Source organism: Sphaeramia orbicularis, chromosome 9 (genome assembly GCF_902148855.1).
Source record: "Sphaeramia orbicularis chromosome 9, fSphaOr1.1, whole genome shotgun sequence".
NCBI lineage: Eukaryota > Metazoa > Chordata > Actinopteri > Kurtiformes > Apogonidae > Sphaeramia > Sphaeramia orbicularis.
In genome coordinates, this window is record NC_043965.1 from 30,802,640 (window position 1) to 30,829,784 (window position 27,145).

The following is a 27,145-nucleotide window of genomic DNA, read 5'->3' on the forward strand; positions in this document are numbered from 1 at the left end:
TATGTCTTGACTAAGTCTCAAACAAACATTGATATTTACTTGCCTTGGATGTGGTGCTCAAATGGAATGAAAACACATATACTATTTTCTGAAAGAAACAATCAATTGTAACATCTTCCTATAAAATCTGAAAAGTAGAAGCATAATGTAATGTCACAACCTTATGTTGGACCAATTCCGCAAGAATTTTTACAGGAAAAGGTGGAATAATTCAGAAATACCACCATACGCCATTAAGCATAATGATACATTTTTTGGAAAAAAAGAGGTACCATATAATCATGACTAAGCTACTCATTTGGAAAGGCTATCATGGTTTAATACACATATATATGTCCTACTAACAAAATGGAACCACAAAGGTTTTGCCCCCTTTGGTGGTACCACTACCTGGCCTGGCCCATGGACTATATCACTGTCATGATCTAAGATGGATCGTCATCATGGACCGTCATCATTTTGCCTTTGCAGTTCATTTTGTAAAGATCTGACAGAATGTAATGCCTGTGCAGATAATCATTTATATGATTTGCCCCTCCCCTGGGGGAGTGTCCACTGAGTGTGGACAGTTTTGTGCAGGAACATAAGTTCATGTCAAAAGTCACAACAGCTGAACTTTCTCGCATTTTACAGGTTGAGAGAACAGGGAGAAAGAGGGGAGGGAAAATGTGTGTGTGTGTGTGTGTGTGTGTGTGTGTGTGTGTGTGTGTGTGTGTGTGTGTGTGTGTGCGCGTGAGACTGAGTGAAATAGGTCTCCCAGGTACAAAAGAATTGACATTTCTGACTGTCTTTCCCCTCCACTTTAACTGCAGGGTCACATTGACCTGAACAGTGTGGGTGTAAATATGCAAATATGTGGGCTGAACCATTTTTATTTTATATGCTGATTACACTAAATGAGGCAAGCAGAAGTTTTGCTCTGAAATAATTACTTTTAAATATTTATTTCACATCTTTAAGTGAGACTAAAGTACAGTCTATGCTTTATGGCACATACTGTAAACACAACACACACAAGCACAAGTTAATCACACATCCTACCTGTACTACATTAAATTAAAGTCCAATGCAATCGATTGTCTTTTTATGGGGCTGTAGAGCGTGATGAATGTTTAATGCATTTTATCAAACTCACAACACAACTCAGCCTAGTGAGTACAATCCATGTTTTCAGGGTTGAGGTATAATAAAAACACAACCCATGTGCAGGACTGGAGCCCAGACCGCTCTATCACAGGCTGCTTAGGAGCTGTGGAATGAGATTTATGCGACTTTAAAGTGGATCAGTGTTTAGTAATGAATGTTTTTTTTTTTTTTTTTTTTTTTTTTTTTCGTCGGTGCGCCTGCCTATTATTAGCTCCGGAGGCCTTACAGTAAGTGGAGGTGGTTCCATGACGGTCAGGGCTGCAGCTCTGCCGCGGACCGACAGGCTCCAGATCAGCCTCCGCGTTTGTACCGGCGCACTCGGACGCATCGGCCCGATCTGATCCGGATCACTTTTCTCCCAACAACTGCTTATTTTGTCGCCTCCTTCACCTTGCCTCTTGAAGATGAAGTTAAATACAAGCTGCCGTCAGGTGCAACACGCATCCGATGGAGCCCTGCGTTTCGCCTCGTCCATCGACCAACCCGATGCAGCACTTTCTTATGTTGCGGTAAGGCGGAAATGACACATGGCCTGCACGAAAATCACACTCGATTTCTTTGCCTACCGCTGTTTTTTTCTCTATTTCTTTTCTTTTTTTTTTTCTAAACGCGGACCCAGATAAACAGGAGTCAGTGACGGGGTGTTACATAACGCGTAATGCAGCAGCGCCTCATGACTAGTGTCTCGGTGGTGGAGGGACTGTTCGGTCCTTCTGGTAGGATATGCACTATTTTATCATCTTTGTTATGATGATCTCAGATGTTGTAAGCTGGTTTACAGGCGATTTATGTCGGAGAATCTGCCGTATGGGTTTTATTGAATATCTGACCATATCAAAAATGATTAATTAATTCGTGAGTTGCGCAGTGTGGAGTGTAACAGGAAAGGGCATATGAATGAGTAATATTAGAGGCGTTGGATCTGAGTAGTGTCATCCAGGCCCAGCCTAAGGTCAGACTGTCTGATGGTTTTGTATGTAAGCCCAAATGGGGATGAGCCTGTCTGTGGACATGCAGATTGTTCAGTCAATGAAAGGCTGGTTTTTATGAATGGCTGCAAACTGCAAGTGACCTTACAAGAAAAAAAATATCAATAGTAATCCTTAATAGTAATTTCTGCACAAAAAGGAATCAGGACTATGTCAAACTGTAAAGGTCTACAGGCAGATTAGTTGCAGATTATTTATAATAGATCCTGAAGAGTCAAACATTTGGTTGCATTAGTGACCAGGTGCATGATTTTTGGGAAGGATTGTGGAAGATGGACAAACAAACGCACCCATGACCTCATTTATAACAAGTAACTTTAGAGCTTAAATATGAATGTTTCTCTTAAAGGTCATACTCATCCCTAATAAATAAATATCTATGAAGAGAGGACATGCCTGAACTAAAATAGTGGTATTGATGCGTAGAGAGTGTGTGATGTGATAAAGTTTGAGGCTACAAGAGTGGGCTTTGACAGTCATAGCAGTTATTATTAACATTTTTTACACAATAATGCTTGAATTCAAATTATTATTTTGAGTAGAATACATAGAGGACTGTTGGATATATGTTGTGACTGTCAGAAACACAGGCTTCAGTTCCCTTGGAAACCACTCCGGTTACCTAAATCATCAGCCACCATTTTCAAGAGACAGAAGTAGTCTATTTACCTATTCCTTCCATTTCATTTAATGATGCTGTGTTTGTGACTCGTCATGTGTTACCGCTCTGTTTAGTAAGGATAAAGGTAAGATTATGTGTAAGGATGTAATAAATTAACTGTAGGAGCAGCAGCGTAAAGTTGTAGAGAGTAAGAAATATATGTAGTCTGTAGCTATAAATAGCATCTAGTGGGGAAAACAAACCATTACATTTCCATTTATTCAGAAACTGTTTTTGTTTTGATATGGCACGGGCTTTTCTTAAGACCTGCATGACATTACCTTGGTGTTAAATCTAATCTTTAAATCTCTAGATCTTAAAAAAAAAAGAAAGAAATCTGCTTTTACAGGCTTATACCTTTAAATTTCCTCCGTATCAGGAACAAGGACAAAGAACTTCTGAATGGGCGTAGGAACGTCACGAGACTGTTCATTGATAGCTCTGCAGTACAGATGAGGAGCAGTCCCAGGGTCTAATATCCGTATTGATCCATGTTCCTGTTCTGTTCTGGACAATAGTCTAGGATTTCCAGTGCTGATACAGCTTCTCTGTATTCTGACAGGTCCCAGCTGACGGATTCTGATATGGACTATGAGAGGCCAAACGTTGAAACTATCAAGTGTGTGGTGGTTGGAGACAATGCTGTTGGAAAGACCCGCCTCATCTGCGCTCGGGCTTGCAACGCTACACTGACTCAGTACCAGTTACTTGCTACACATGTTCCCACAGTCTGGGCTATTGACCAGTACAGAGTATGCCAGGAGGTGAGTGTGCAAATAACGGACTTAAATTACCTCACTGTTGGTACATGTTAAGTTGAATCCTGTTTATTTGAGTGTATAAATTCTAGAGCCAACTTCACAAATAAGTAATGCATCAAGGTAAAAAGTTATGCACATTCCACAACTGAAAAAGGAGCAGCAAGAAAGAAAAGTCTTTTATTATCTAAGTGAAAAGATGTTTTTGAGGATTTTAATCTCTAACCACTCAAAAACACTTCAATGTACCTTTTTTAAGAATAACATCCAATTATTTTTTTATGATATAATCATTGTTTCTAACAGATAAATCTATGAAATAAAAAGACATGTTTATTTAATGTTAACTGTTCGTGCTGTTGTTCGAGGAGTGAGTGAATTCAGACAGACTGACGTGAAGGCATGAACATATCATTTTTCTACTGTGTGATACAACGGAATCAAAATTTATTCTTTTGCGAAAATTTTTTCAACTGTAGTATATCTCCTGTGACTCACATGAGACTGAAATCTTTCTACTCTCAGCTACTTTAACCTATAAAGACCCAAGCATTCAGTCAACCAAAAACATCTCCTAATCTAAAAGGTTTAATACCTACTGATCCACTAATCCTATCAATACATGTAAATAATTGATGTAAAAGGCAGTTTTTCAGCTTTTCATGGTCATCAGATATGACCCATTTGGACGTTTAGAGGCTCCGTAGTGAACATGGAAACACTGTTATCTTCTACAACATTGATTCACCAGTAAAATCCATAGAGTTGGATCAATGACAGTGGATGTAGACACTTGTTTTAATTTCAGTTAATGATATCTTTGCTGAAAAAGACACTTTTTCTTCAGTTTTCTCTGTTTCTGATATAATAACCTTCAACTTTACTCTGAGCTTTAATGAACATCTACATGATCAGTGAATTAAATACAGGAAAATACCTGATTTTCATTGAAAAAAAGCAAAATACAGAGGATACTATTATAATAAATGGTGATAAATCACTTAAAAGTTAAATTTAGAGGAAAAATCATTTGGGAACTGCCACAAAAGTAACACTGAATGGGTCATGTCTCCTTAGGTATTAGAACGCTCCAGAGATGTTGTGGATGACGTCAGTGTGTCCCTTCGCCTCTGGGATACATTCGGAGACCATCATAAGGACCGGCGTTTTGCATATGGCAGGTGAGATACTTTAATTGTTCGGTAATGCTTAATCTAAAGCTGTCTGGGTTGTAAGAATTCTGTGTTGCCTCTCCTTTCAGGTCTGATGTGGTGGTACTTTGCTTCTCAATCGCCAATCCCAACTCTCTGTACCACGTGAAGACCATGTGGTACCCGGAGATCAAGCACTTCTGTCCCAGAGCTCCGGTCATCTTAGTTGGCTGTCAGCTGGACCTGCGTTATGCAGACCTGGAGGCAGTGAACAGAGCACGGAGGCCTTTAGCGAGGTAGACTGAAAAGTTTAGAAAGTCAGTAGAAAATCTCTGTATCACTTTATGATAATGCTAAATGGCTAAATGGGATATAGATAGGTTATTAACAATGTTAAAAACATTTTAATTAATATAAATAAGATGCTATTACATTAGAAAAAGAGAGGCAAATATGACCTTCTCCTTGCCAAATAGTGAGCCCATACTGACCTTTACTATTAAGACTAGATGTTAGTTTTATTTACTGGAAAAGGAATGTAAAAACAGATGCACTAAAGCTCTAACATAAATTTACACTGTACAATAAAGCTTCCCTCTGCCTGTTAAAGATGGCAGTAACTCACACATTCTAATGGGTTTTATATTTTGCAGTAAGGGCTTATTTGTCTGCTATGATTGGCATTAAATCATTAGTAAATAGTCTATAAAGGATGTAAAATTAAACAGAATACTCATGTAAAAAAAGTCCGTAAGCCCAAGTCAAGTCATTTAACCGAAGTCTGTGTCATAATTGTTTATTATTATGACTCATAAAGTGTTTACTGCTTAATTAAAAATTCTTAAATAGAATGGAGTGTAAAGTGGTACCAAAATTAGGGATGTGTTATAAATGCAGTATTTGTAGAGCCAGAAATGCCTCTGACACATTATCCTTTTTTTCAGGCCCATTAAATCCAATGAGATCCTTCCTCCAGAGAGAGGCCGGGAGGTGGCCAAAGAGTTGGGAGTGCCATATTATGAAACCAGTGTTGTTGCTCAGTTTGGTGTCAAAGACGTCTTTGATAATGCAATCCGAGCTGCTCTAATCTCACGCCGCCACCTGCAGTTTTGGAAATCTCACCTTAGAAATGTTCAGCGGCCTCTCCTTCAGGCACCCTTCCTGCCACCGAAACCTCCCCCACCTATAATCACAGTGCCCCCTCCCCCGACCACCACAGAGGAGCACCCGGTTGGTCTTCTGGAGGACCCACACTGTGCTGACGTCATCCTCGTTCTGCAGGAGCGACAGAAAATCTTTGCACACAAGATATACCTGGCGACATCATCTTCAAAGTTCTACGACCTCTTTATTATGGACACACAATACGAGGAGACTGAAAAGCCCCCTCGTGGGCCTCTTTCCGGCCGAGAGCTGCTAATGCGAGCTGCTAGCTTTGATGTTTGTGAAAGTAGTGATGATGGAGACAGGGCTAACCTGAGGGCCTGCACTAGTGATGGAACCCTGAAAGACTGTGAGGGCGGCAGACGGGGCAGGCTGCTTTCCTCTTGGAGCCGTGCCTTTGTCAGCATCCAGGAGGAGCTGGTGGACGACCCAATAACTTACAGCCCCAGGCCCATGACTGTGGTGCACATGGATCAGTCCATGCAGCTCAGTCCTTTTCGAGCAGTACTTCGCTACCTGTACACAGGTCAGCTGGATGAGAATGAGAAAGAGCTAATGCACATTGCACACATTGCTGAGCTGCTGGAGGTCTTTGACCTGCGGATGATGGTGGCAAACATACTTAACAATGAAGCCTTCATGAACCAAGAAATCACCAAAGCCTTCCATGTACGCCGCACAAACAGAGTGAAAGAGTGCTTGGCCAAAGGCACCTTTTCTGGTAAATGAAAACAGTTTATGCCTTTTTGTTCATATGTTATGCTCTAAAGGAAATACATGTAGTTACAGCTGTTTTAAAGGTTCAGTGTGTTAGATTTAGTGGGATCTAACAGCAGAAAAGGAAATAAGAGTTGTATTTTTGTTACCTTTGCTCTTTGTTTCTATAGGGGGAAGAGTTTCCATGGTTCTATAATAGCTCAGAACAGACTTCTTTTTTCTGTTTTTTACTGTTGCCTATTATGTCAAAGAGTAAACCAGAGTTGATATAGAAAATTACACTGAAGGTATTAACAATCAGTGGCATCAAACTTGTTTTAGTTCAGGTTCCACATACAGACCAATGTGACCTAGTAAACTAATAGCATAATCTATAAATAATTGACAACTACAAATTTTCTTCTTGATTTAATGTGAAAAAAATAACAGTATACAATGAAAATATTTACATTTACAAACTATCCTTTCACAATAAAGTGTGAATAACCTGAACAAATATGAACAACCTGAAATGTCTTATGAAAATTATGTGCAATTTTAACAATTTTCTACCTGTAACTAAATGTTTTGTGCATTTGTAGATCCACTGTGATCTGCAAGTTGTGTTAAAAATAAGCTGCGTCGTAATACTGTAAAAATTGTTCTTATTTTAGTTCCAAACACCAAGATTTTAACAATATTATGCCTGTTACCACAGGTTTGTATAACACTGTGTGTAAAGCGCATGAATAAATGATAAGTTGAGACATAATATTGTTAAAATTTTACATTTTTCTTACAAAATTTCATTTTTTTCACGTTATTCACATTTTTTTAATGAAAGCTTATAAATGGAAATATTTTCATAATTTAATGTTTTTATTGCACTAAAACAAAGAGGAAAAGTTGTCATTATTTATAGGTTATTATGTTATTATTTTACAGCATCCAGGAGGAGCTGGTGGACGACCCAATAACCCACTTGAGATCCAATTGGGCCTAAGGTGGCCCCTGAACTAAAATTAGTTTGACACCCCTGCTTTAAAGGTTTATTATGTAAGGTCACCTTGTGCTGGTGTGATTACATGAAGTTTGTGTTTAAGCTTGTATTGCACAATGTTGCAATCCCCCGCCCCCAAAAAATCAGTATACATGCTGTTATCATGAATGTAGACAACAGGCACAGTCGGCATCTTAGAAATTGACTTATCTTAAATCAGCAGGCTTCCAGGACACACACCAAACTGATACACAAACTTCAAATGAGCAAATGATTGTATTATATAGAGTTATGTAATAAACCTTTTAACCAAAAGCTTCTGTGATGGCCTTTCACTGGCCACTGTAGAGGAAGGTGAGGGTTTGTTAAAGGGGTCATATTTTGCTAAACCCACTTTTATTAGTCTTTGGTACATTTATTTGTGTATTTGGACCCTAATAGTTCATAAAGTTTGAACTTGAACCCTCCAGGTGCTGCAAAACTATCTTTATGTTAATTTTGGCAAAAATCGAGTGGATTTCCACAACCCATTACAATTCCTGCTTAATTTGTTACGTTTTATAACTAGTTATGTCACAACATTTGCACATATAGGGTCAAGACTTCTGATGAACATTTCTTTGAGTACGCCTTAACTGTTTGTCAGCAGCAGCGGTTGTAGTAGAAACTGAAAATATGTCCAAACTTCGAGCTGATTACCTAAAATGTTCAGTTGTTGGTTGTATTAATGAACTCAAGTGGCTGAACAGGACAGAAAGCACAGTCAACAACCTGGAGGGGGTGGGGTGTGAACTGGCTCATGTGCATTTAAAGGACCAGCTCTCAAAACGACCTGTATTGTGTCATTACTCAAAAATAGGGTTGAAAATGGACCTGTAGAGTTGAATTAATGAAGAATTCAGACTCATGCATAGCATTTACAGTTTATGTAGACCACAGGGAAATGTTTTAAAATGCATAATTCCATTTTAAAAAATCTAAATATCACTCCTTTAAGTTGGTTACACTCCACCACTAGATGTCACTAAACCTCATACACTGAACCTTTAATGCTAAAGTTTGACTGATAAAGTCATTTTAAGAAGTTATATTTGTATTTCAGATGTTGTATTCAAACTAGATGATGGGACAATCATGGCCCACAAGCCGTTACTCATCTCTAGCTGTGACTGGATGGCAGCTATGTTTGGTGGGCCTTTTGTGGAGAGCTGCACCAAAGAGGTAGGTCAGCCACATCACTGGTGCACCATGGGATGTGAAATAAGACCCAATGAACAAATCAACACATATTATTTCACATTATTTACTGTTTTAATGGATGCTTCTATTGTCACTAAGTTGGTAAAACAATGATGTTGACATTTTACTAGTTGTATAATTTAACAAACCACATTATTGTTAGCAATGATCGATACAAGTACTGAACCGAATACAACACTGGACCTCAGTATGTGGTCTCTGTTCAAAGTATAATTTAATTAGAGGACTGCAAATCTGCTGTAATACAATTACATTGGCTTCTGTGATCCTAACAAACTGCCATGATGTTTTTCTGCTTTAGCAAACGATAATAATACAGGTAAATAAGACAGCATCTAGAGCCCTTTTTAAGAACCAAACATCCTGTGACTCTATAAAACTAAGGAATGCTTTCATTTTTTGTCTGAGTCTGAAAAGTTTATAAGGTCATATACTTCTATTTAATGAGATTTAAACACATAAGTGAGAAGCTTATTTGTGTTTTCCTAACTTATAAAAATGCAAAACTCTGCAAAAATCATGGGCCTCTAAGACCTAACTATGTCACATGCTTCTTTTTCTAAGGTCCTGTTTCCCAACACAACACGCAGCTGTATGCGGGCTGTGCTAGAATATCTCTACACGGGGCGCTTTTGTTCTCGGCCTGACCTGGATGCAATGGAGCTCATTGTTCTTGCCAATCGTCTTTGCCTCCCTCACTTGGTTGCACTTACAGGTACTACTTTTGGTGCACTTAATACCCTGTTCAGTGTATAGACTCTGTATTCTATTACATAAAGCGAGTGTTTTGAGTGTTTACAAGATGATGCCTTGAATTACTAGCTTTTATCTTTCTTTCAGAACTCTACACAGTAACTGTACTGACAGAGGCAGCGATGATGGGGGCTGATATTGACGGGGATGTCCTGGTTTATTTGGATATGGCGCAGGTAGTATGTCAACCTGTCAGTTTTCACAAATCAAGAACAGAAAACACCTATATGATGCTTTTGACAATTGGATCAAACTGGAGGGTATATCTCTGCTCTATAGGTAGCAGTCATTTTTACTACATCTCATGGGTAGAGTCAAAGAAGCTGTTTTTAGCTGTTTGCTTAAATAAAGGGCTGAAATCTGTAGTGCAGTGGATATTTCGGGAGCAGCACTTTTACATTATTTCAGCATTTGTAGTTGAGCTGTGTTTTTGGCTTCAGCTCCAGCTCATCAACATGCACACTACATTACTAACAGGGCAAAGCAGACACTCACAGGGCCTCAGGGACTCTGAATGTGGCCAGTTCATTTGGTAGCAAAATGATTATTTGCAGTGTCTATGGTAATACAGGAGAGCTTTCTTGAGCTCCTGTATATTTTTAGCTAATGCTTAGGTGTTGTTATAGCGAGAAACTGGTGTCTGAGGCTCACCTGCAGGTTGAGCTGTACCTCGTCATACTTTATAAAACTACTTTAGTGTCCAGGACATAGGGGATCTATTTACAGACATGGAATATAATATACATAAATGTGAGAGTCACCGGAAAGTGAAAACCCTGTTTTCTTTGCCTTGTAAAGAGCTGTTTATATCTACAGAGGGAGCCCTACTCTGTTTTTAGTGGCTGTTGTAAGGGTGCCTGATGGGTATTCAGTCAGTTTCTATCTGCAGCGTCACCACTAGATGTTGCTAAATCGTACACTTTGAAGAATAAATCCCCAGAAATAATGAAGTAGTTTCCTTAAAAATAATAGATTTTTTTTTTTTTTTTAATTAAAGATACAGTGTATAATCTATAAATTTCAGTCAACTGAATATCCTTCTTACAAGGTTGCAAAAAAAGTGTATGGTTTGTCTGTTCTCTTTTGGTTAATATGAACGTACGTAACAGAGTGAAGAAGTTCCTTCTGTCTTACTGCAGAAACATGGCGTGGAGAGGAAGTAGACCCTCTGCACATTTAACCGACTCATTTTAAAATGAACCACAGCTAAACTCATTTTTGTGAGATTATAGACTGAAATGTCATCATGCTTATTATATTCCATTTTGGTGATTAGGTCCACATAAGTCTATCTACATTTTAGACAGTGGGCCTTTAAATGACTGTCATATGCTGGAATAAAGTTGAATTTACCTTATAAACTACCGTGATGAATTGTTAGATCTAACTTGTTTACTATTCTCTGGGAAAGAATGAATTAATGTAATAGCATTTTTTTTAAAAAATTTGACTAAGGTTTAAGTTGTACAGTAGTACATGTGACTCTTGGTAAAACTGGTATTCCTGTCATGAAGAAAAACAAAAGTTCCCAAGTCCAAAAATCACAGGTGTTGTGTTGTGCATCCTGACAGTTCCACGGTGCCCAGCAGCTCACTGGTTGGTGTCTTCACCACATCTGCACCAACTACAACAGTGTCTGCCGCAAGTTTCCCAGAGACATGAAGGCCAAGTCTACGGGTAATCATGCTCATAGCTTTTCTTTGTCTGTATTTAATTTCAAAGTGTTTTGATTTTACCAGAAATTACAGCAGACCTCTACGATAACTTCTTTATACACCTTTTCTCTTGTGCCAATTTCGTTGTTTTTTAATCAAATCGATGTTTAAATTATATACTATTTTTCTAAAGTCCTCAGTATTGCTATATTACCGTATTTTCTGTTAAAAATATAGAAATAACACATTTTTTTCAGTTGAACATATGTGCTCTTATGAATGTTGTGAACTGGAACTCTTTGAGTTCATACATAACATTATTTATCTTTCATTCTCATACAGAGAATCAAGAATACTTTGAGAAACATCGCTGGCCACCAGTGTGGTACCTGAAGGAGGATGACCACTACCAAAGAGCACGCAAAGAGCGAGACAAGGAGGACTACCTGTATCAAAGACGACAATGTAAACGCAAGTGGCTCTTCTGGAACCTTCCTTCCTCTCCTAACTCAAACTCACCTTCTTCTGGTTCATCCGCTATCATCTGACACAGTGGTAAGGCTAGTTCCACTCTGGACATCAGCGTGGATGCCAATTTTAAAAGAATACAGGACAAACCTTGCTGGATCAGTATGTCCTAACTCTTCAGGCACAGTCATGCAGTCAAACGACACTCCTCCTCAATCTCACAATTAAAGTAATGATTTTTGTTCCTTTAAGTTAGCATAACATGTGACTTGAACCTCAAATGGCGCAAATAACTCATATTGATTGTTACATATTACATTATCTGAGTGAAATGTAAAATAGGACTCTGCTGGCACAGAACTTTCCACCTATGTTAACCTGAACTGACAACCAAGTGCTGCTTATCAGCTGCAACAACCAGCAACTCAACACAGAACTAAGTCTCAGAGAAAAAACACTTTGCCCTTAAGTGTTTGTACAATCTACCAAACTATGTGTACAGTATGAGCTCATTAATAGTATAGGCTGCCAGGAATCAGTAATTAAAATCACTCAATCTAACCACGCTGATGATGATTGTGTATGCATAAATGAAAATTGACAAGTTCTGCTCCTGTTTATTTTTGTACAGTCATTCGGTTGTTTGAATGTTTGTGTCCAGCTTGCACAACTAGTCTGGACATACTCAGCATTTACATATTGTGATCTTGAGATTTGTGGCCTCTTGTCAAATAAGGGCTTTAATTTATATGAATGCATTCAGTGTCCTGTGACTCAAGAGATCCCAAATCAAGGAAAATATCTGGACTTTCTGTAAAATGCCAGCAAAAACACTCATTATTATTACTTTTTAGTTGCTTGAGAAGGTGTGTTAGCACACATGTATTCCGAGTCCTTCAGTTTTGCAGTACATTCATTGGAAAGTATCATGTATTGAATCTAAAGCATGTCATAGCCTTTAGCGTCATTTCAGAAGCTGGAGTGTCCATGTGTACATTAGCATCTATCTGTAACAGGGAGCTTGACTCATCTGTCACTGGTATTAAATTGGCCTTTAGAGGTTTATCTATCTATTTATCTAAGTCATGACTTGTACATGCAGGAAGTAAGCTCATGCCTGGGTGAAGTCATTATTCTTCTTTAAAACAACTCAAGCACTTTCTGGACTCTCCTTTACAGAGACACATAAGAACCTCCAGTAGCAGCACCTTTGTGAAAGGGACTGAGGACTAAGTGTGGTGTCATAACATGCTGCAACAACAACAAAAAAAGGAACGGGATGATGCAAATCCATGATAAAAAGATTGTTGAAATACAATGTTGTGAAGAGGGTAAAGATCGTTCTTAAATTTGTTTTGCACACATCTTAGTATCAAGGTTGTCATCTGCTGTTATACTTGATTGAATGACAGGACAGCAATGTTTGGATTAAAGAGCATGGTGCTAAGTAAAGATGGGTAATATTGTAAATTGTACAGTATATCAGATGAACTGCAAGTAACTTGCATTACTTTAATGTGCAGTTACGTAATAGTTTGCACTGCAGGCAGTGAGCAGAATAGTTCAGTATTACTGAGTAATACATATTAATATAGACTTATCTGACTTGCATTTAGTTACTGTGCAGCTACATACTGTTCTTATAAATAACTGAATATTTATTGTGCTGGCCTCCAGTTACACATACATTATATACATGTAGTATACATGCAAATTACAGGCAGTTCACATGAACAGTTGACTAATAGTAAAAATAAGATTACAGTGCAAAGTAAAGAAGACACATATTTATATACATATTGTTCTAAATGCACATGATAAATCCATAAAATAGCCATTGTTATTGAATCAGTACATTCTGGTTACAGCTTCTGCAGGATATACATTTCTTGTTTCAAAAAGGGCCTTGATTGGTTATTGTTGGTGTATTTTACATTAAACTTTTGATTATATAAATATCAAAAGCCCAACAAAGAGCTCAAGTGCAGTTTTATGAATCCATTTAGTGATGAAACCAACCAAACTCTTTCTCATTTTAACCTCTGACCCAAACTGTACTGCATGAATGGGACTTATCCATCATCCTTCCAGTGTAAGATAGTATAGAAGAGCTGGTGCCGGTGCTCTTAGCAGTAGCTTTAAATTGCTCTAAATTAGATTTACATTTACCAAATATGCTAATTAAATGTAGGAAAGATATCTGATATCCGTTTCAGTCTTTTGGCATACATGGTCAGACATTAGGCATAGGAACTTCCAGGAGCAGTATACTCTTTTAGAGTCACTTCCTCCTGTTTCTGAAGATTTTAATTTATTATACCTTTCAACTAATAAATTATTATGTCCAGTTTTGTCATGGTATAAAGTTTATTATCATAGTTTCTCTGCTGTAGAGTGTTTATTGTTAGAATGATTCCATTAAAGTCTGATAACTTTCATAGACAGTTCATTCCATAGTGCATTGCATTGCTGAATGAATCTTTTGCTGATTTTTGCATCAATGACACCTCATGCCTTAATGTACAGTGTAGTTTATGGTATCGAATGTAAACTAATGTTACTGTGGTTAATAGTTTGTTTGCTGTATGTTAAGTTACCATGGTGCTCTCGAGGCTATGTGTGTGTGTGTGTGTGTGTGTGTGTGTGTGTGTGTGTAAATGTACATTTTCCATAACTTGGATGTAAAGCAGATCTGGGGAGTCCTGTGAGTACGCTTTAGTTGGAAACTGCTTAGTGTTTATGCCATTTTAAAGCTCAAAACACAAAATTAATTAAACAGACTGACTTTCAAGGCCACACTCAGCACACATAAAACCATCAATTTGTGACATTAACCATCAAATGAATGCAGGGATTTTAAATTTGTTGTATTATTTTGAAGTTGCTTTGTGCTAAGGAGCTCCGGTTTTGGAGTCTGCATTGCTATAAAGTGCTGACACAGTGTGGCCACTGCAAGATAGTGACTCAACAATGTAAATATAATTGTGTGATGACTTGCAATTCAAACTTGGCATAGCAATTAATATGAGCTATTACATAGTTTAATATCCTGTTTTTGTACTATGCATACTGAAATGTCTGACTTTGAAACTACAAACTTGCACTGCTTTGTAGCACCAGGTTCTATTCAAATTGCATTAGAGGGTATAGCAACATCATTAGATAAGTAGACAACATCAGGTTAAGGGGAAAAAAAGATCATAGAGACAAACATGTTGTCACTGGGGCCCTTCTCCATATGTTTGGGTGCTAATATCACCGCTGCAGAGAAGCACAAACCAAAGGGGAGCTTTAGCAGCACCAGGAAAAAAAAAAAAAATTATATATATATATATATATATATACACAGTGCATATATATACATATAAATATGTGTATGTATATGTATAAAAGTGCTGCACAATCACTACTGCATAGTTTAAGAGGCCTTGTTCAGAAATGGTTGAAATTTAAATTAAAGTAAATGAAAAGAAAAAAAACTTGAATGTTTTCTCAGTGTTAAAAGCCTGGATGACAATTTCCTTAGTCATCAGGTCCTTTTGTTCTGAAAAGCTGTTTTTATTGTTTAGGAGCTGTACATTCGAAACTCTGTAGCATGTGTTCTTGAAAATGTGTATATAATATTTAATAAATAAAAAGAGGAGCAACATGTGCAGTATTGGTCTTTGGTCCTGTCTTTCTTTAATGTCTCTTTAGTTGTCATATGAAACTTCTGCAGCCTCATACGTCACTGACATCCTGCACTGCGCGCGACGGCTCACACACCAGAAAAGGAAACCTGCAAGTGGAGCAAGTGGACCTGTCCTGCTAATGGTAACACCAAATATACTGTGCAATAGACATTAAAAAAATATATGTAAGAGTTAAGAAAGTTCAGCAGATAATCTCCTGTTACTGTAGTCGACGGCAGGTTATGACTTTAATTTCACTGAGTCGGTTTGCCAAGTGCGAATACAATGCAAACAAGTGAGTGAGAAAGCTGAAAAAGTATAACAAAACAAGTGAGTTTTAGTAAAGCTGGACATTAACAGGAAACATATTAACTCATGTAATGACGGTAAAAACCAGTACGAGGCGCCGACTTGAAGCTAAAACAGCTGAATGGAGGTGTAAGGGTTAAAACAGGAACACAGCGGCCCCATTAGGAGGCAGACATGGACATGTGTGACGCATGTTAAAAATGGACTGAATAAAGAACACCATTGCTTGGAACAATAACAAAGGGTATGCTCGGGTGCGAAGTTAAAGCTTTGGTATGTTTTTAAACGAACTTTATTAAGAACCATAATACAATCAAACATTACAGGCAACAGACTATATACAGACAGCACAATTTTTGAAAAGGGGTGTAATTATTCCAATTTAAAGAATTCTTTATGTATACTAATGGGTTTTTTTTGTTGTTTTTTAAAGTTTATTCCTGATAAACGTTTTTTTTTTTTAATCACTTCCTCTGCCATGTTAATTATGCAGCTAAATAATGAAAAAAAAACCAAAAAAAACAAAACAGACTTATACCTTGATTAACCCTTTCATGCATAGTGGTCACTACAGTGGACGGGTATTCTACAGCTGTTCTCTTATATATTCATAGATTTTGTTGTTTTAGTTCCATATCAGCCAACACAGTGGACACTTATGCATCATCCCATACACTGCAATTCATACCATTACTGTAACATTGCTGTTCTTGATAAACCTGATCTGCAGTAACATGTTTGAGAGTAAATCAAGTGCTTGTTCTTGTTTTTAGACTGTAATTAACAGTTTTGGGGGTTTTTTTTTTCAACAAAATGGTTTCTTTTTTGCATATTATCTCCATGAAGTGAGTAATGACCTGTATTAGTGTATGTTAAAATGTGAGAAAACATCAGATTAGCTGCATTAAAAATGTTTTTATTTCATAGTTTTCACATGGTATATCAGTAAATATGTTTTTTGCTTTAAAAATTAAATGCATGGTGTCCAGCTGAAGGGATATTTTTGCAGCTCCATGAAAAATAGGTTAATAAAAAAATGTCAATTGCATTGTTTTTTTTTTAATGCTAGAGGAATAAAAACACTCAGGAAAAAAAATCTTAATTAAGGCTCTCATAATTCATGCATGAAAGGGTTCAAATAAGCAGTTAGGTAAGACTCTGCCTGATAGTTACTTCAAAAATTAATTGTTTCAGCTGTAACATATTCTTTAACCCAAACAACTATTAATTTGATAGAGAGCATAAAGCTCAGACTGTGTTTCAGTGTCAAAAGGTCATGTGGTCTGAAGAGTTCAGATAGACCCGCTTCCAAAGTGAGAGGAGAGGTGGATGAAGTGATTACCCATCATGCCCAGTGCCTACAGTACAAGCCTGCATGGGTAGTGTTCAGATCTGGGTTTGCTTCACTTGGTTAGGTCTAGTTTCAGTAATATCACATATCCAAAAAATAAGGTCACATGACAACCTGAATATACTGAATGACTGAGGGTGTGTCTGAAAAGTCCAAAAAGTTACCTCTGACCACTTTGCTTTTCACATAAGTATTTAAGTGTTTGGAGTCCAAAATATGTCATTGTATTAAAGGAGTGATATTTTGCTTTTTAAAATGGAATTATACATTTTAAATCATTTCCCTGTGTTCCATATAAACTGTTAATGCTATGCTTGGGTCTGAACTCTTCTTTAATTCAGCTCCACAGGTCCATCTTCAACCCTATTTCTGAGTAATGACACCAGAAAGGTTGTTTTGAGCACTGGCCCTTTAAAAGCAAATGAGCCACTTCATGCCCCACCCCCTCCAGGTTGTTGGTTGTGCTGCTCTGTCCCGATCACCCGACAACTGAACATTTTAGGTAATCGGCTCAAAATTTGGACATATTTTCAGTATGGACCTCAACCGCTGCTGCTGACAAACAATTATTACTCTGAGAATTGTTCGTCAGAAGTCTTGACCTTATTTGTGCAAATGTTGTGATGCAACTAGTTATAGACGTAACAAATTAAGCAGGAATTGAAACGGGTTGTAGAAATCCACTCGATTTTTGCCAAAATGAATATAAACATAGCTTTGCAGCACCTGGAGGGTTCAAATTCAAACTTTTTCAACTATTAGGGTCCAAATACACAAATAAATGTAACAAAGACTAATAAAAGTGGGTTTAACAAAATATGACCCCTTTAAATTGTTGTGGTATAGGAATAAAATGCGTGTCTGTTTATTTTCATAACCACTCAGGTTGGCTGATGTTGCCGCTGCAGTGAATTATGGGATTGCATTCTGTCCTCTCCTTTGCATTTAGAGAATTGGACAGCTCTTACCATCGCTGGCACTCAAATACCTCCTGGTCATTAGGAACCTTCCTAGTCAAAACAGACTATCCGGACACACCCTCAGCTTTTCCATCAATTTGATTTATTTTCATTTCCGTGGTGGCTTTGGTATATCCCAGGATGTTAATGCCAGGATTCATCAGGCTCAAAATGTAAAAGACTGGTTCAGGGAGCATGAGACATAATTTACACACATGGATTGGCCTCTGCAGAGTCAATGGGAAGAGCTGGAGATGACTTTATGCTGTGGTCTGACTCTGCTATCATCAGTACAAGACTTTGCAAGAAATGCAACCATAGATCAAAATAATGTTATGACACTTTATTGTGACATTGCATAAGGACTGCATGACCTAAACAAAGTTACAATCAAAGCTAGAGTTGGTCCAATGAAATATTACATGTGACTGTTTCTTTGGCCAGGTGTATGTATTTCCATTGGATAAAGTGTCCCTTGAGCTGATTAAATCCTACTTCTTGGGCTAAATAAACTGTAAAAATCATCTGTTTAAAAAATGACCCACCTCAGAGATTAAATGTGTCACATCATACATATTTTTCTAAGAAGAATTGGAAAATAAATGACTCTATACTTGTTTTGAAACCTATAGCTTAACCGCATTTTGATGGAATTTGTCTTTAATGGTGACCCTTATTTGGTAAAGTTTCACTACTTCTGGAAGCACTTTACTTGTAGACCTTGGAGAGTTTTCTTGTTATCTAGATATGCAGAAAAGTGATATCATTAGTTTTCTTTTTCTGATATCATGAGAAGATGACTTTTTTGAGATACATGGATTTCATGACGCAGAAATGCTACAAATATATGATGGTAGTATATGGTATGATACATTACTGTAGATTAAACTATATCATCTGCAGCTGGAAAATGTAGCGTACACATGAATTCCACAGTGAAATAAATCCAAAAACATTGTTTATCATGAAACACTTGGGACTTTTATTGCATAATGTTATATTTAGAGCACATTTTGCTAATAATAGAATACATTCTGTTATTCTGGGTGTGCTCAGGTGCAATTAAAGGTCCTTTAAAACCAAGTCAGATTGGCTGACAGTCGATGGGATAGAGTTAAGGAGCATTTTGACTCCTCAAGGCAAAATCAAGCTGTGAAATGTAACAAAACCTAAAAAAAAAATAAATGAACAAACAGTAAATCGAATTGGCAGCATGGGAATAAGAGTTACCACCAGGAACATAAAATATTGAAATCACTTGACAGATTGAAAGAGTAGGACACTAAACCAGTGGGTACAAACAGTACAGGCCCAATTTAAACTTAGCTGTCAGGATGTAACTGCCTGTTTTTTTAGTCAAACTATTGCTTGGCAAAATAACCATCACTGTTCTGCAGGCGCTGCCGGGACTATTTTTGGTCTTATCAGCCTGCATCTTTGGGCTTAACCATGTGGAAGCAACACAAGACATGTCGAACCTCTGTTCGTAAGTAATCCAGTAATATTTCATAGGACGCCTTCATAGTATAATGATATGACAGACCATGAAACATGCATCAGTTTGGACTGTAGCTAAATATTGAGCTTTACACTTTTGCTCATAGCAGAATTGCAACATTCTGAATAATGTGGTGAATATTGCCTTTACTGAATGTCATCTTTTTTTAATTTAAGCAATGGGCTCGAGGTGATCTATCCAGAACTGGACATTGACAAATGCCTCACCATTCCACAGAATATGAGAAAGAAGATCAGCCATGTCTGGGGAGCTCCCAAGGTTTACTTCCCTGCAGCAGACGAGGTAAGAAGTATTTCTGTTTATGTTAAAGCAGTGAAGTTGGGCAGGTAGTAGTTAAAAGATGCAGCTGATTATATTACAGTGTTTACTGTTATAAGGACTTTATAAATGAAACAAATTCAATGCCAATCTTAAGTGAGTTTCTGGCCAGTGAAGAGTCACAATTGACTTACTGTGGAGTAGCTTTTTGGTGTGTTTAACACAGAAAATCTTATCCTATCATCTTTTAAACATAATTCAACACAAGGATATTCATCAAATGTCAAAAACATACTGTAGCTGTCAGTCACATGTGTGGCTTTGTGATAATTCTGACCATTTACAGTGAGGTTTGTCTTCTTAAGCCTCTGCCATGACTTACTATATGGACAAAAATACTGGGACACATTACATCTGCAGCTGGTGGGACTTTGCGTTCACATTAATCTGAAATATTATGGTGATATAAATGGGCCTGGCCAAGCGAAAGTGGACATCAGGGTCAATTTCTTTTTTCTCTAAAACAATATTTTTGATTGCTTAGCATGAAAGACTTATATCTGTAGTTTCTAAAACTGTTTATTTAATTTGTACCTGAATTCCAACTGGATATATAAGAAAATATATGAGGATACAGTGTAAATTAAGAACAGTAGAGGTTGTAAATAAATGTATACAGCATAAATTTAGAATGTAAATAGCAAAGTGTAAATAAATATGTTCAAAATATGTGCTTGTGTCTAATCTTATATTTCATGATAATTATCAAATACTGTAATAATTTTGAATGTTATTTATTATAAAAAACAGCAGAAAGATGTGTATTTAATATAGTAATAAAATGTATGTCACCAAAGATAATTTGATCAGTATTTTAATAAAATCTTTGATTATTAGTATTGGTGCATCACACTGAACAAACACCTCAGTTTGTTTCTTTTTTGGATTCTCACTCCGTTACCATGCATTAATGTTTTTTAAAACTAAAATAAAAATGATATCAGTTTCATATTTGGATATAATTCAGGCTTCTCTTATATATTAAGGAAAGTGTGATATGCTGAATGTTAGCACTTTCCTTGTGGAACAGTACTTTTTGGCATTTTTTCCAAACCTTGAATAACTGCTGTATATTTTTCCTCACTCTGTTACTTTGTCAATGATGATAAATCCATGTTTTTATTAAATATTTGGTTATTATTACTTAATGGCATGTTAAAGTACTTGCTTATACCTACAATTTCAGCTATTATGGTTGCTGCTAAATTAATTTTTAAAAACAGATATGGAATGATTAGTATTGCTGCACAGTGCGTTCTCACTCCGTTATTCACTTGGCCAAGCACAAATGTTCATGTCAGTTGTTGTCAGTAAATATATTGGTAATTAAAGGCTGATTTTTCTTCCTGTGTGAAAGCTGAAGAAACCAGACAGCTACTTGTGGTTTAAAATGATTATTTATGGTCAGAACATGACAAATATTTCAGAAATCTAAAGATAGAACATTTAAAATAACTATGATACAAAATAATCAGTGTTGAGTATAATTAATTAAAAACAAATGCTGAAGCATTTTGTCAGAGTAGATGCCAATACAAACAAAATTAACCATAAAGATGAAGTGAAAGCATTTCTTAGTATGATATTTATCACAATGAATATTATATTCTGGCATTTGTCATTTTTGTTTTCTAGCCCACCCCTTTGTTAGTAGTAAAACAGCTGAATTCACTGTGTGCCAGTACTTTTGTCCACAGTTAATTTGTCAAACATGCACATGCTTGTGTGTAACACTAGAGTGCAGTAATGGATTATGAATATCTTTATCTCTGCTTTAACGGGGAACAGCTACAGTTGCTAAAAACAACATATTTACAAAAGTTTGCAAAGTAAACAGTCACCATATAACATTTATTTAGTGTTATGAAGGTAGTATTATTGTCAGATTTGAGCATCTCTGTCTTCTGCTATAACCTACATTTTCTTTATTGGGCCACAGTAGCACTGTGTCACCAATGGGTGGTGCTAGATCTTCATACTTTACACAAAAACAAACCCGTTAAAAAGGCAGTGTCCTATATATATTTATATATGCATATGCACATACAGTTTTAACACTTCAGAGTGTCAGAAAGCACAAATTTTTAAGTGTCAGTATCGCCATCAAATATTGATTCTTTAATTCAATAATAGTTTTACTTTGTAATTATTGTTGTCTCTTATTGATACTGGTGATGCTACTGCAAATATATGTTTGTCCTTAGTTAAGAGTCATTACATTTTCAGATTTAGTTGCAAAAGGTAATGTTGTGCTTGAATTAAAGGGCTGCTGCATCACTTTGTATTATTTGCTGGTAATACATTTAGGAATTCAAGAATTTCAAACAAATCAAAAACAGATCTTTTTTAGATTTTTATGTAATTCATGTACCCCATGAACAGTTCAGGATTTAAAGGTAATGCATTAAGAATACTGCTGTGTAGTTGGAGTGAGAACTATTCCTGTGTTAAATGTGATGTAAAAGATACCACATTGCAAAGTCAAAATTAAATTTATTCATAAACACATACTGTAGGAAATGCTTGTGGGAATTGTACGGCAATAACATGCCTTAATATCTCTTATATATAATTATTGATATGCCAGGTAGCATGTATTTCTCAAAGAAACTGCTCTCCTTGCTGTGTTTGGCTGTGTAAAATTATCACACTCATTCACATGAGCTGTGTTTTATTCATGTATTTGTATGTGCAGTATTCAGTGAATCTTAGTCTGTGTGGTTTCTTTGTTAAGCGACAGATTGAGAGAGATGCAGTTCCCACTTCACAGAACCCCTGGTGAAGTTGACAATGAAATTACATCAACCAAACACCAAACCCTATATCTGTAAAATGAAAACTTAAATGGAAAGCCACCTCGATTTAGGAGCTAGTTTATGAATTTCACAGCTAAGCAGTCTAGCTTGAACATGATCTATTGCCCTTCTCTTGCCCAAACTCCATTTGATCTATGGTCGTATTATCTGTAATGCTGTCTTACATGATTCTCTTTTATTGCCAGAATCAGTGTCAGACAGCAAAACAGATTACATGTTAGATTAAATCAATACAAACTTTATTTACTGGGCTTTGAAATGTACTTCTCTGCTTGTTCTGACACTTAAGCAAACACGCACTATTGAAGACTCAGGCGGAGATTGCTGCCTGTGGTTCTGTGCTTGTTCTGCTGGTCCACCACGCTTTCTGTCACAGTGCCATGCTGCTAGCGCTGCTGCTATTCTCTGCCACTCAGCCCTTGTACCCAGTAACATAAATACAGAATAGTGGCCGCTCAGGCTCAAATCCACCCACTGTTCCACCCACTTCATTACTGGGACGGGATGCATGCCTGCTGAGTAATTGTAATGGAGCGTAATGGGCAGTAGTCCCATAAACCCGCCTCTAAATAGGTGCTCATGACTGAAAACAAAAGCAAAAGGCCACAGAAACTGTAGATTTCTGTGTCCAAACTTTAGAGTAACTGTGCGCCACCTGAACTTATGTGTTACCAAATCCTGGCATGAGTGCGGATTAAGCATTTTTAGAACTCCTAATTACACTCAGAAGGCTCTAAAACATCTACAGTTTAATATGAGTGGGATATGTATTGGCTAATGGAACTGAGCTACAGCAACATGACTTGGATATGGTTATAAGTAAAACTGGTCATTTAAAAATAAAAGTTGGTAGTGGACTAATTCTGACCACATCCTTCCATGGGGAACATGATCATAAATAGTTGCAAGTACAAGAATCACCATGTATGTTGTAAAGCAAGTGAACTCTCAGTAAGTTGAACGAATACATTAACCTCTGAACTTGGAAAAAGTACAGCTAAAGATGACGGGGTGTATCATTTATGTTGGAGAACACAACATCTTGAACAATGTAGATAAAAAAATATATATAAATATATATATATATATATATATATATATATATATATATATATATATATATATATATATATATTCTGTTTGGATAAAAATGCAGGTGTATCCAGTTTTTATTTTGTAAATGTAAAACTTTCACTGGAGCGCCATATAAATAAATTATTCAGAGCCAAGCTTGTAGTTGAGTTGTAAAATCCACATTCATATTTCAAGGCAAATGGCTTTGTGGAAAAGGTCATATTTACTGTTGTTTAAAAGAATGCAAATAAGTATTCAGGTAATGAGTGGGTTTTTGGAGAATCCTAGTGATTTTTATTTCATATGCAAATGCCATGAAGTAAGTATAGACTGAGGTTCTGTGACATCTAAACGCCTCATGGAGGTTTCAGTGTCTGTCATGTTTTTGTAGATTCATCTTCAATGACACGCAGCAGTTAGTCAGTAAAACATGCTTTATGATAAGCTCAGACAGTCACAAACCTAAAATGCTTCCTTCTCAACTGTTCTGTCTATTGGAATGTGGAATGTGGAAACAAAGCTGCACAGATGCAACAGAAGCTCTGGATGAAATTAGATTCATACTAATATGACAGAACAGGGTCTTTATATTTTGAATAAAGGTTAGACACATGTAGAAGATGTAAACACAATTACAGGTGATCATTTAAGTTGGGGAAGTGACAGTTTGGACAGTTTTTGTACCCTGTAATTGTAATATTTAACATTAATGTTACAGACAGGGTTCCCCTAGGGTCTTAAAAAGTCTTAAAAGTCTTGAATTTACAAATCTGCATTTAATACCTTAAAAAGTCTTTAAAAGATATGAAATTTGATATCTTAGATCTTAAGTTATGTTGCCATAAACTTGTTGTGTTTAAATGTGTCTGGAAAATGTCCAAGCTGCAAAGCTTGTAGACTATTCAGTTCTACCCGTTCCAAATTCAAAATTTATAAATTAGGAACAGATTTTTGCTAACTTTGTAGCCCCTGGTAAAAAATGACTCGGAACGGTGGGAATCAACGCATTGGAGTAAATAAATAAATGGTCCTAAATTGTAGAAGTCACACATTGTTGCCAGTATGGCTGTGAAATAGGCTATGAAATGGGCATTAAATTTGGTCTTAGGAGTCTTAAAATGGTCTTAAAAAGTCTTAAATTTTACTTGTAGAAACCTGTAGGAACCGTGTACAGAAATCATTCAGAATTGAAGCTGGATACGGAACTTTAATACTTACTACTGACTTACTACTAATACTATTGACTGAATTGTGTTGATGCTGTCAAGTGCATGGTATTATTTAGAATCACTGGATAATAAATTTTAGTACCTAAAGAGTAAATGTCATCAGTCTTACTGCATCCAGCTTGCACAATTGGTATTTATACATGTTTTGTTAAACAGACAACCTCAAGTTGCATTAAATGCATTTTTTTTTTTATGTTGTAAAGCTACTTTGACTGTATCAAAGTGCATATGAGCTTAAAAATAAAAATTATGATTTTTACTGTAATGTGTATTATAACTTGGAAACTTCATTTTAAAAAATATTTAAAATCATATAGAAACCAGTGCTGAAGCAAAGGTATTAGTATCAGAACCAGCTTTAAGCCCTGTTTCACCAGTATACAATGAGGGATGACTCTCCAGGTTCAGGAGAGTGTTTTTTACTTTTTAATGTCTATGACTTGTGAATTAATATTTAAGAATGAAAATTAAGTAGTAGAGCTAAAGCAGTATACTGTTGATAGCCTGGTTTTCTAAACCACCTCTTATTCTATATGTGCAGTGACACCTTGCTGTGCAAAATGTGTTTTTGAAGGCAGATCTAGATGCAGTGAGGGCTTCTACTAATATAGATGTGCATATGGTGGAGGCGAGGAGCCAAAGCTTGGAGCAAAGATTGGAACCAACTTCACGTAGCTTCACAACACAAATACAGTAACTGCAGCTAGAAGACAACTTTAATCATCTCATACTTGTATTAGTATAAAATGGGCTTAACACTGATTATCGAACTTAGGCAAAAAGATCTTGTACATTTGTCTGAATCAACATTAAGGGTAGATATTAACAGTTACAAGGACAATATATGTTTTGATAAAGTTGAACACCACACTTAACCTGAAAACATCTGAAAGATCTTAATTCTTTAGGATATAAACACTAATATCTGTAAATGTAAAAAGAAGAGCTGCACAGTTTTTTTGATGTTGTCAGAAGCTCTTTAAGAAATGACAAACTTGGCCAGACAACAGAAAACAGTTCAGATAAAGCTTTGCCTGGAGAAAAGAACAAAGGAATAGTGAATATTTTTGAAGTCCTGTGTACAGTTTATTTAAATGCAGGTGTGTTTTTGGCTTAAAAATACATTTTCTAAGTGATTTAATGAATCTCCCTATGTCTTAACCTTCTTACTTTGTCTAAATACCCAAATAAATTCTTTTTATTTTAGCTTTTGGCTCCATTAGTTAATTTTAGATTGACCTGAGTTAAGAAAGTTCTGCTGAAAAGACAGGTCCTCAGGTGTGACTCTGCAGCTGTTCTATATATTTATCATTTCTGCCTGCATTTCTCCTGAGATTTTCTTGGATCGGTGCAACATTTAGCAAAATTAAGCACAGCCACCTCAAGACAGAAAGACGTCTATTTTTACCTGCTTATTTACTTAAATGTTTTAGAAGCCTGTGAGATGGGTCTGAAATGCATGGTGCATCGTGTCTCTTAGCCCATAACTTCAAAAGTAGAGACAGTTTTGGAGTTGTTGTCTTCTTCTTTTTTTTCAGTAAGGACCGTAGCCACAGGGCACATTCTTAGACATGGGGATTTCAAAGCCTTGTTTTTGGGTAGCATTTCTTGCATCTGGTGGATGGAATGAGGGTTTAAACCATTACTGCGATTAGAGCTGCCTCACTATGATCTCTTGAGCTTGCTTACTGCTGCTAATAGCTGTTTCCTCTCTATTTCCCTCTATCTTTTTCTTTTTCGCTTTCTCTCTCTCTGTGAATGATTTTTATGCTTTGCTAAAACATGTGGGGGCGTTGAGAGAGGATTTAAATGCAACGATCCCCCTCCTCTTTTTTTTTTTTTTTTTTTTTTTTTTTTTTTTGGTGAATCTCGGCGTTCTTTTCTGCAAGCCTCTGATGACGACAGGGCAGCTTTAAGCCTGGCAGTGCCCACGGCAGGCTGCCGTCTCAGCGCTGCCCACTCTCCTCTGTGTTGGCATGCCGGAGAAAGCGAGGGTGGGGTTCCTCTCTAGCAGACCCTGTCATTCCCAGGAAAGCCTACATGTCCACCCATGCAGGATTCCTGATAGGTCTTCGTGTTGGGGATGCGAGAACACAAAGATAGGGATTTTATTTTCAATAGATGGTGGTCTTTATTCAGGGAAAGGTCAAGGATGTTAGATAAACAGACGCCACTTTGTTGAGCCTTTCTATGACAGC

The 27,145-nt window shown here is 36.8% G+C and overlaps 2 protein-coding genes across 3 annotated transcripts in view; both read left to right on the top strand.

Moving 5' to 3' along the window:
• The window catches only part of pebp4 (phosphatidylethanolamine binding protein 4), a 77,187-nt gene that overhangs the window by 3,646 nt on the left and 46,396 nt on the right, over positions 1–27,145 (top strand). Inside the window, exons 3-5 of the mRNA XM_030143615.1 lie at positions 15,420–15,514; positions 19,389–19,477; positions 19,666–19,792. Coding sequence (XP_029999475.1) covers positions 15,420–15,514; positions 19,389–19,477; positions 19,666–19,792 — 311 coding nt within the window. The remainder of the gene's footprint in view (positions 1–15,419; positions 15,515–19,388; positions 19,478–19,665; positions 19,793–27,145) is intronic.
• On the top strand, positions 1,374–15,356 carry rhobtb2a (Rho related BTB domain containing 2a). 2 transcript variants are annotated; one of them, XM_030143613.1, is made up of 10 exons: positions 1,374–1,655; positions 3,359–3,560; positions 4,632–4,735; positions 4,816–5,001; positions 5,650–6,590; positions 8,668–8,786; positions 9,390–9,540; positions 9,666–9,754; positions 11,150–11,255; positions 11,576–15,356. In XM_030143613.1, the coding sequence occupies exons 1-10, from the start codon at positions 1,594–1,596 to the stop codon at positions 11,779–11,781; spliced, it is 2,166 nt and encodes a 721-aa protein (XP_029999473.1). In that variant the 5' UTR covers positions 1,374–1,593; the 3' UTR covers positions 11,782–15,356. The 2 variants fall into 2 exon arrangements, with proteins under 2 accessions (XP_029999473.1, XP_029999474.1); XM_030143614.1 differs by lacking the exon at positions 1,374–1,655 and adding an exon at positions 1,759–1,862.